Source organism: Hyposmocoma kahamanoa, unplaced genomic scaffold, assembly GCF_003589595.1.
Source record: "Hyposmocoma kahamanoa isolate Upper Pololo Valley unplaced genomic scaffold, ASM358959v1 93, whole genome shotgun sequence".
Taxonomy (NCBI): domain Eukaryota; kingdom Metazoa; phylum Arthropoda; class Insecta; order Lepidoptera; family Cosmopterigidae; genus Hyposmocoma; species Hyposmocoma kahamanoa.
Window position 1 is genome coordinate 11,018,043 of NW_020654810.1, and position 11,762 is coordinate 11,029,804.

Genomic DNA, 11,762 nt, shown 5'->3' on the forward strand with positions numbered 1-11,762 from the left:
AGCAAACGCAATCTGAACTATGTTTTATATGTCAGAAGTTACCAACTTTAAAGTCTTGGAGTAAGTAAAGCTAAACAAATAGATCGTATTTTGCCATGACATTTAGACGCACCCGGTCGCTGCGCGGCGGCAACGCGGACTCCGCTCGGCGACCGCACGGGGTGAGCGCGATGAAGTTCGTGTCGAATAAATGCGCCCTTCGGCTTGTCGAGTTGTGTTGTGTCATCAGAGCTGTATTTTGTTTTATGCAAAATAAATTACTTTCGGAAGAGTTTTGCGTCAACGTCTATAAAAGCACTTAAAAGGTATCTGGGGACCAAATTTCGTACCCTGCGATGTTTTCTCGATTTCGCAATAATATCGCGTCCTCACATAAATATTTATTGTCTGAAAAATTCTTATTACCTGTAGCAATAGAGATGCTAGGTCGATACAAAAAAAATTCCAAATTCAAATTCCATTTATTTGCCACACACACAAAAAACAATAAAAATATACAAATGAAAAATCTAACATATAAATAGTAACTAAAAACACAAAACTAATAACACATAAACTAATAATAAACTAAATAAACTGCTGGGCTGTAAAACCTGTTTTGATAGAAATAAAAGGAAGTATCCGTTGTTATTTATTTATTAATTCAGAAAACATAACATAATTGTTTGCACAATGGCTTTACAGTAATTCAACAAAAAACAGGAATAAAAATAAAAAGAAAAGAGACTAATCTAAATTAAATTTACTACTAACATAATATAATACATTAACACTATAAATAATAAACACCTTGACCTCTCTCTAACAGTCTCTTCCATTCGGTCATCAGTCTCTCTATTCCTATCACAAACACACCACACTATGGTGATGCTTCGAGCACGGAGTTAAGGAGTGCAGTCACATGGGGAATGGGCGAGTGTCGGTGCAGATTCGTGCGTGAGGGCTCAGTTGCCAAGTTGTCAGGAGGGGCACATCATGTCGCAGTAATCGCTCGGTACTCTGAATCTAAGGATTATTTCCACGAGCCTTATACTGTCGATACTATTTCTTAAAATATTTAAAAAGAATGACAAGATGATGAAATGACAAATTCCTACGCAATTCCAAGGACTCAAAACCCAAGTGACTCTGTAGGAAGCGTGTCGGGTACAGGAATGGGTAGTAATAGTATTTTTTTTCATATAAATTTCTCAAAAACTTTTTTTGGACTTACTCCAACATGAGAATATATTTGTTTCACGTGGAATCCAAACCACTGCATTCGTCTCGAGAATGCTTCGAACCAGTGTCGTGTATAGATTTTCGTTGCTGAAGAAGTAAGTGGGGTAGCGTTACGCAACTTGAACTCTGGTTTCTGGTGCGCAGACATTGTGACATTCTGACCATGAGTCCGGAATGTAAGAGAAGCCTCGAAGGTAATTCCGAGATCACGGACCTCACTTACTAACCATCGCTCCACCGGCTAATAGATAGTCAGTAATAAAGCTAATTAGTAGTAGCGGAGCGCGAACGCGAAAAGGACATGATCTCGTATTTGTCTTAGTTAAATAGTAGCTTATTTTCCACACTCCACTTGCTCACCGGGATGATGTCAATTTGCAAGGCATAACAGTCCAAAGCATTAATATATATCATTAATATATATTAAAACTGTATAATATATATATTTAACTGCCTCCGTGGCCGAACGGTTACCATGCCGGACTGCCACGCAGAGGTCCCAGGTTCGATTTCCGGGCCGGGAGAAATAGTTGTATGGCCTACAATTATTTCTCTCGTGAGTTTGGGTGTAATTTGTGGTTGTCTATGTGTGTGTCCATGGCACCCGCGACACAGGGTTTTCCCTAGTGCGGGGCTATGTTGAGTGTGTGCGTTATTTATTAAAAAAAAAAAAAAAATATTAAAAATATATAGGTATAACGAGTTTCACATCGTCGGCGAATAATAGAAATGTGGCATTGCTAACCCCTGTGGGGAGGTTGTTAACCATTCCTGTTCCTTATTCTTATGAATAAGGAACAGGAATGATCCCAGATTTGATCCCTGACTTATGTCAGAACGTCCATATTTTACGAACTGTTTCCGGTCTTTTAGATAGTCGACAAACACCTTCAATAGCCGGAGGACGAATCCCATTCTGCAGTAAAATATCGATGTCGACCCGGTCAAAAGCCATTAGGAAATCAAGATACGCAATATCGACTTGTCATGTCATGTCAGTACTAAAATACTCATATTTGTGTCCACTTTCTGCCATATTCAACGAAAATGTACTCACTACGTTGCTCTCTATCTCGATTTCATACGACTTTGTGTGCAGTTTCCCAATCAGCAACATAACAATAGTACTTTGCCTCCGAACATTCGTTGCATATCGCGCGCTAGGATCCACTTCTGTCCAATTGTGAGATTTTAATAATACCAAAAACTGTTTGCGATCGACATCCATCCTACGTTTTCGTTGTTTCTCTACTCGAAAACCGAACGCCTGAATTATACTTTTCTTCAGTCATCCAGTAATTACTGTTCTATACACTGTGTGTTACGTACTACTGGGACCAAAATATTAAATTATTTTCGGTAGAAAAATTTCTCTTAGAATAAAAATATTTGAGGTACTATGCTACGAGTAAATGTAATTCAGTATATTCTCACACAGACAAAATTGTTTGAGGATATTTTCATTTTATCGGCTATGATAATATTGTGTTTCTGGGAAACCAATCTTGTATTGATATTTCTTTTTAAAAGCTTGTAATGTGTCCTCGGAACCCTTGAAAATATAAGGTAAGTATCTATATAAAGACATTTATATGCAAAAGAAAACGATATTACCTTGTAAATAGGAGTACGTTAAATCTATATCCAATCTAAAGTATCGTATATTAGATCCAAAGGACGATTTAGGTAGTGAAATAAAATTAGTTTTTAGATATATATGTAAACAAGTATTTAGATATTGAGCATATTATAACTTTAAAAAAAAACCAAACCGAAACGTTTGTGGAATTGCATCTGTTTGCTAAGTTTTACTGAAATTGGTTAACGGGAAGTGGGTGAAATCCAATAAACCGGATTCATCCCCTAAGTTGCCACCCTTAGAGGTGAAATATTTTCTTAAAATTTGAGTAGAACCCTTAACCCCTTTCCAATAAAAAAAAGAATCATCGAAATCGGTTCACAAATGTTTAATCGTGTAACATATACAAAAAATACCTCCTTATGTGAAACATTCTACCTAATGAACAATAACCTATGTTCAAATTGCGTTTCTGAACGTGAACGCAGCGTTTAAGGTCTATCGACTGAAATTAGATTCAGCAAACGAGTCTAATGTAAGTTCATTTTTCATCGGTAAACGGCTAAAGCCCAGGGAACACTTTGATTTCGTCCAATTCAGATCGCAGCCTCTCTGGATCATCCGGATTCGGTGACAGTCGGTTCTAACCGGTTTAATGGGTATTAACACGGTAAAGATAAATAATTCTTGTGTCACGCTTTCTATTGGGCTATCTTCTCTTATTGGACGTGATTTAATCATTTAATTTCCATCATCGCCTTAAACGTACATATGTGCTACAATACATGCGCACGTTTGAAATTTAATTTATAATAGATATATTTAAAAAATCTAAATTTCTTGAATATCGTAGGTAAGTAAATGGTGATAATTAACAAATTAAAAAATATCTTTATTTCATATGAAAACAAATTTTTGCTCAATGTATAATTTTCTGTTAGCCCATTACCAGCACACGCCATTCACTTTACCAAGTTGTTTTACAATGGCGGCGTTTCAAAATAAATTAATGTATTTTGCACTCAAGTACACTAAGACCAGTTTGTCATAATAAATAGTTGTTTTTGTTTCACCGCATTCATTTCATTTATCAATTGCGAACTCTAAGCGGCAAGGTGCGAGGGCGCATTCAGGTGTCTGTTAAATTTTTCTATTATTTACAGAAAAATGAAATATTTTTCTAGCTACGAGTTTACAAGTTGTTTTGTGCAAAGCAAGTAGTACCTTAAATATTTAATAATTTCATTATGTGATAGTCTGTAATGAACATTGAAATGCTTAACGTTTGCTTCAACTGATTTGCCTAACCATTTTTAATTATTTATAACAACTTATTGAATCGTGGATTGAGGTCAGCAAATTAAACAACTCAAGTCGATTGCCTCATATTTTATTAAAGACGTAGGTAATGTACAATTAACTTAGACAAAGAAATTTCACAAGATATTTACAGTGAAATGTAGTTTTCAGTTTAAAGATAACAATTCGTACAATACAATGCTTTGAACTTGTTAGCAAAACAAGACTAGAATTTAAATCAACACTAAAACAAGTAAAGTGCTCAAAAAAGCTAAAATCTGGTAAACAAATACAATCAGCAGCACGCTGAGCTTCACCTTTTGGACTATACACCATCTTGTCGTAACATTAAGTTGAATTTAAATCTTAAGGGAGACGTGCTGTTTACATTTAAATAACTGAAATAGAATTTAATAATAAATGAAATTCATACAAAAACCTTCCGTAAAGAAGCAGAAGTACCAAGCCTCTCGGCTTAAGTATTCCTAATAAATAAACTATATAAAATTATTGCCCTATTCAGATTTTTATCTACACCTTATGAACGTGCACAACATTTAACAGTGATTAAAATTATCTATTAACTAGTGAATTAGTTATAAACAAATAAAATCTCTTTTTTAATGAAACATTAAATCAAAAATTAAAATAGAGATTTTAATTTTTAAATTTTATTTAAAATTTTACTATAAGTTAGACATTTTTTGATATGCTTGATATTCTTGTCTGAACTCGAGTTACGCAAATCTCTTCACAAGAAGTTTTTGCTTGCGAATCTTTGAATATTTGATTGCGAAGGGAATTTCGAAACTCGTGACCAAATACTACAGTGAATAACCCTAGTCATTAATATCACTTTTACTGTAGATTTTATTAAAAATTACATTAGTGGAGTATAACGTTACATTTCACGTGTTTGTGCTAAAAATATCGCTCGGGATAATATAAAAACATAGAAATATTCGTTGATTCTGAAATTTGTATTTGGAAGCGAATCTATTTCAAAAGGTTTCCTACTACCGAGTCAAAGTGCCTTAGATTTTATTCTAAATTCTCTGTGGTAAGTGTAGGGCGAATGTCCCATGGCTGCTCTTCAAGCGATACCTACAGACATTTTATGCTAAATAGGTATTATTTAGACTTATTCAACTAACTCTTCAGTCTTGGACGTTACACTTAAATAGAATACTTCTAAAACCCGCGTCGAATTATACCAATACTCTCCAAAGATTTAAAAACCAAGTGTAATAGAAACAGCGTGTATATATCATATGTTATAGCGTGAACCACCACACATCCACAAGTATTCCGATATTAGAGCAGTATAGTTACCGTAAAGACACAGAATTATTTGGAGTAATTTTATTCGCTTGTAATTTTGATCTAAAGAAGACAGACAATTCAACAACATTTTAGCTACGAATTTTTATATTTCATTTATAGAAATAGAATTTGAAAATATTAATTTACCTAAGATTCGAGAAAATTACGTTCACTAACAACGTAAGACATTTAAGAGACACGGCACGACCAAAAATTACAACACCTAAAAAGGGAAAGCGAGAAATTTACAACATTCATTCTTGTTAAAATTATTCTTTAATTTACATTTAAATTACGCCTTACATCTACTAAAATAATCGATCCTATGTCAACGAAAGATCACAAATTTTAAAAATTCACATCAGTATAATAACTTCGTATATAAAGATTGCACACGATACTTAATTATATATAAAAATATATTGCTCAGGGTTCCAGTGGGTAGGTCTATCGAATCAGTACGTAATTTAATTACTTCCAGTGGATAATTTATTCTATATGATAATACGACACTTAAATCAAATTAAAAGACGTGTGATGCAATTATTAAAATTAGATACCTTTATGAAACAATTTGATCCCATTTATACTGCCAATGACAAAAATGAATAAACAACTAATCAACCGAACTGAAAACTCGGCGATAATAAAACAACAGAAATACATTTATTTCAACTTATAATAATAATATAAATAAATATCATATCCGTTTTACCTTAATGTTATCTATGATAGATGTATACATAAAAGATCTTTAAAAAACCTTATTCGCCTAGTGATATGTACGTTTTAAGTTGATATGTATAAATTACATTGATATGTGTTGATCACAACGGTTGGTGCTCGTCAACGTGTAACTTGATGAACTTTTGCACTTCCTTCAAACCTTTGATCATATCGAGTTTCTCACTTCTGATCTCATCTACGCATAGAATTGGGTTCGTCAGTGTTTACTTTGAAAACATTTTCATTACATGACTCCTTTGGTGGAATTATGGCCGAATTTGTAGCGTTAAGGTTATTATCGTATTGTAGATAAATAATGTTAATCTGAAGTTGCCGCAGGAAGATACGGTATTCTTATTACTTTGTTCTGATCTGTTCTTCCTTCTTAATTTTCTTAAAATTACATATGAATGTCCCTGTTAACTTCTTACAATATCACAGCCCAACTAAAAGAGATCAGAAATGAGAAAATATCTCGTTATTTATCTAATCCTCAGGCCAGCCAAGGTCTTCCCCGACCAGATCGTAAAATCTCTGGTTATGCTGGATAAAGAATTTTCTTAGCTTGGTAACAACTGCAGGGTCCACGCGTGGGTGCTTCCTTCCTTTCGTCTCCCGAAGACACTTATCCGTGGTATCGTTTCGCAAACAGTAGAACCCTTTCGTCTCATTAAAGTAGAAATTTCTTCTACCTGTTAAATAAGAATGTATGCAGTAAAGAATGTATTCCACTTCCGACGTTTACTTTATCTGAAAGCAGGGTTCGTCAAAGGAAGCCGGTCTATTATCTCTATAGAATTGTACACAAAATCTAGCTATATACATGAAGAGTATTTATTTAACTAGTTATTCTGTTTAACTATGTAGGTATTCAGAGCGTCATCAATAACATTGTGTACTTAGTATAGACAAACAGTATGTTTAAAAGAAAGTTTTTATTACATAACTCTTTTTAACCATTACGTGCAATTTATGTCGTACCCTTATTAAAGCCACATCATACGTTAAAAGTGATTCTATCACAGGAAAGTCATAAAAGTAATACGAAATATATGGAACAAATTATGTACATGTGAAATTTTGTTTTTTTCCTATGTAAGCATAAAAATATTATCGACTAATTTCTTAGAAACTTTATACTGTATGTTAGAGCGGTTACACACGGCGACTATTAGCAGCGATGCAAACGCGATACAGTAGCAATGTAGTCGTTAATCGTCTACCTTTACACATCGCACCCTTAGTAATATAAGGGCACAATCCAAAAAAGTAGATTTTTGGGAAATCGCGTATTAAGATTCTGGATTCCTACATTACACCTATTTTTTCAAATAATATGCTTATTATTTAAGTTATAAATATGAAATTTGGCAGATTTGTTCTTTGATAAATGTATTATAAAGAGCAATAAAAAAAAATAATATAAATAAATTCCATAAGTTTCAAGCAAGTTAAAAAAAACACTTTCAAGTTAGACCCATATAGTACAAAAAATATAACAGAAATATGGAGCTATATAAGTTTGATCCCATTTATTATTTAAGTCCCTATCAATTCCCAAATTTCCCAAAAATCTACTTTTTTTGGATTGTGCCCTTATATTACTAAGGGTGCGACATGCGCGCGTCTTTAATATCAGTAGAAATAAGCCAAATGTAGCAAAATATACTAATAATAAGTCAACTAAGTCAGAAACAGTCGATTTGTTTTAAACATGTTTGAACTTTCAAATTACCTTATCCATGTCTATGGTAATTAGGTCTAATGACCGTTTCCATAAAATATTTGTGTCTTAATAACTACAAAACGACTTTGTCTATTCCAATGCCATTTAGACATATTGATAGTTTAGCTTAAAGTTATTCATATTTCAATGATACTGGATATAATAAGCGAAAAAAAAAACAATGGCTACGATAATTAAGCTGAGAACACCGAATGTGAGAGTGGCCGAAACGCAATGTAAACTCGATACAAACGCGATACACTTTGTAAATTAAGTAATTTATTTATTTAATGTTTTTATTAATTTCACTTTTAAATTTACAATTAACGAAACAAAATATTTTGCATCAACTTTTACAGATTTTTAGTATCTACATAATTATTCAACATAAGCGAATATATCGATGCAGTCGCGCATTTGCATCGATGCAATCGCGCGTTTGTATTGATGCAATCGTCTATAAATCGCAAATGTAGCGATGTAATCGCTGTGTAGTCGGTGTGTAACCACTCTAATATTTATAACTAACGTAATCTACATTTTTAACCAAATTGAGTTATTAACATATCTGGAATCGCCGAAGCGAAATCTACAATCTCTCTCCTGTAATCGATTCGTTTCATATTTTATTTAGTTTCAGTTTTATTGTTAAGCAAAATCTGCGTAATTGACATTTTTGACTAGCAAAAGAAACTTTAGGTGCCAGTGTCTCTTTACCGAAACGCAAATGTGTTAGTTATGACAAGGAGGGCAATATAATAATCTATCTCCTGAAAAGTTGTCATTTTGCAGATATGGCCTTATTAAATCAAGGGTACGATTTAATATCAATTTATAAAAAAAAAAAAAAGTTAACGGCGCTAATCATACTTACCGTCAATCGTAATAAAAACAGACTGCATATGGTTTAAATTGATTGGAAGATTATTGAGAAAGAGTAATCTTACCAATTTTGTGTTCAAGCCCGAGAAATTTCTCGATGCGTCGTAACTGCGGTACAGGGTCTTCAATTAGCTGATCTCCGTTTACCACCAGGATTTGCTCCCGCGGAAACACCTCCAACCACCGGTGCAGATATGAGTGGTAGAGCGATATTGCGATTGGCCTATGAGAACAGAGCTTCTATTTGTCACATAGTATTCGATTTTGTATTACTACTGGAGGTAAGCACATCTCTAGCGAACAAAAATCGTGTCCAAATGTTACAATACAAGATATTTTGCTTTTAAAACTTACTACTAAACCGGAGAATAAAGTGTGAGAGAGAAAGTCTGTCTGTCTGAATTAAATTCTTTAAATGTGAATTTTGCCAAAAACTCAAAGGTGTTTTTGCGTGTGGCTGTTTTTTTACTATGTCTCCATAGCGATCTTAGTACATAATGTAGATATGAGTAACAAAATTAAAGAGCTGATAAATGATACGCGAGGGAAATATAATGGTAAGAAAAATATCCTTATTATCCGTATTAGTCATTTGTCTTAAGCTCGGTTATACGAACACACGTGTATTGAAAGGAATAGTCGAAATAAATGGATTATTATTATATTTATCCTCACTTCGTCCTTCTCCGAAATGACATTTTGTTTTAAGAGCCCGTAAGGATATATACGTGTTTTCATTTGGAGTTTTCCGGTCTAATTGGGATTACAGCTAATTATGTGTTTTGTGATATTTTACGTAATCTTATTAGTCTTGAAACTTTGTTAAAGTTATAAATCTACAAGCGGACGTTAATTTACATGTTAATAGGTTTTGTTTCGGGGTATTGCTAAATTACATGTTGGGAAGGAATTCATGCATTTGTATTACATGGCTTCATGTAAATAAGATCGATACATATAATTACATACAATTATTCTTGTTTAATATCTGAAATAATCCAAGGAGAAATGGACAAGACTACGCTACGCAGAGAAAGTTAAAAATATGAAATAAGCTCATATTGTCTTACCTGTAAGCGACATTTATCGATCCATCAGGAGCAATGGCGAGATGCTCAAACGGTTTAGCGGCATCGGGCAGTGGATGGCCGGGCGGTTGTACTTGCGCCGGCGCGGACGGTGTTGCTCGGCTGCGCAGTTGCGTGTAGTCGGAGATAGCACGAGTCACTGGCTCGCGGACTATTAGTAGCAGTCGTACTGATGAGTTCATGGCGCGGACACGTTCTGGCACCTTTAGTGGAAAACGTGGAAAACAAAATGGCTAAATAATTAATAGATTCAGGTGTTACTTTGCGGAAATCATGTCAATAAAAATGGAAGTAAATTAATTTGCTACTCGGCGAACTCAGTGGCAAAATAGCTATGCTTGTCTTGAATATTTTTTAATGCAATTAATTTTCCTCCCTCTTCCTTCGCATCTTCTATTCTTCGAACGAGCTCCGAGCAATTAACACTCCTGAGGATGTAGGAAGAGATGCGAAACACGTGTCGGATATATTTTTGGTGGTGGTATCAGTGATTGTAGTTGTGCTTGTGTTATTTATTTTACTAGTTTTTATGTGGAGGGAGGGTGGCAAAATTAACTGTATGAAACAAAAATTCAACACACGCGTGCTATTTCGCACGATTTAATCTCCACTGGGTTCGCGGGGTAGCAATTAATTTACTTCCATTTTTATTAAAATGGCTAAAAACAAATTTGCGGAAATTGCAGGAAATCTTCACACGAGGAACAATAAAAAGAGTGTTTTATAAGCGATAGATAAGTTTTCTCAAATAAAGTTAAGATTAGGATCCTATCCATTCAACTTTTAAACCAAAATTCCGGTAATAATTTTTTATTGGTAGAGAATGCCTAATGGCATTAACTCCACCATTTATACTATTTTGTGTGAAATGAAGTAAGTATAAATTTAAAAATTATGCTTACCTCTGGAGTCACAAAGTAACTCGGACTTTTCTCTATAGTAATTTGTCCTTTGAAGGAAAGCGGCATTTTGCTCCTGTACCACTCCAAGCCAAGAGCGTAATTTTCGTCTCGGTCGAAGAAGTGGATCTCCCCTGACGCTTTTTGTACCATTGGATGGAGGTAAAGCATTTCCAGAAGAGCTCGTGTACCGCATTTTCGTACGCCGACTATTAGAGCCTGCGATTAAGTACATCGTGGTTGACACTTTTAATACTTGTACAAATGACATCCATAGAGTCGAACATTGGTATTACCGTAAGTTAAAAGTAAGTAATTCTTTGATAAATGTTATCATATTAAACAATAAAACAAAATAAAAAAATAAACAAATTTTTCTTTTCATTTTTATATTGTCAATACCGGTAATTGTGTTTGTATTATAATATTCATATACCAAATATACTTTCAATATGTTTGTATGTCAAATGTTTGGCCGGACACAGTGAAACTATACCTACTCATTTTGTACATGTCAACTTGCATATCTAACCTGTGTTTTACCAAATAAATGAATTATTATTATTATTATTAATAAATAATACTACGTTTATGAAAGTGACAGTACGTATTATTAGATTTGTTTTATCGGGGTCTACAAACAATTACACTTTTTTTATAATATCAAGTGACGGGACGAACAAATCGTGCGCCTGATGATAAGCTACACGCCTGTCCATAACAGTTACAGTGCCACTCAGAGCTTTAAATCGCATAGATCTGAGGGGCACTGTCACTGCGCCCGTCACCCTGGAATATAAGTTGACAAATCCCATTTGATGTAATATCACCAAGTCCCTTACCCTTCAAAACCGGAACACAGTAATGCTAATATTACTGCTTGGCGGCAGAAATAGGTAAGGTGTCAGTACTTACCCTGTACCCTGAACGAACTCTTTAACAAGGAACTAAATTACAAGTAGTACACATTTGTAACTAACAAATAGTGATTTAATGAGTAATCAATAGGCACCGTTAAC

General features: G+C 34.1%; 1 protein-coding gene across 1 annotated transcript in view; it reads right to left on the bottom strand.

The window, feature by feature from the left end:
- Positions 1-6,294: 6,294 nt before the first annotated feature.
- LOC113237368 (heparan sulfate glucosamine 3-O-sulfotransferase 5) overlaps positions 6,295-11,762 on the bottom strand; it is a 53,588-nt gene continuing 48,120 nt past the window's right edge. Inside the window, exons 7-11 of the mRNA XM_026473791.1 lie at positions 10,747-10,962; positions 9,827-10,047; positions 8,822-8,979; positions 6,623-6,840; positions 6,295-6,327 (exon numbers count right to left, since the gene is read on the bottom strand). Of these exons, the coding sequence (XP_026329576.1) occupies positions 6,635-6,840; positions 8,822-8,979; positions 9,827-10,047; positions 10,747-10,962 (801 nt within the window). The 3' untranslated portion in view covers positions 6,295-6,327; positions 6,623-6,634. The remainder of the gene's footprint in view (positions 6,328-6,622; positions 6,841-8,821; positions 8,980-9,826; positions 10,048-10,746; positions 10,963-11,762) is intronic.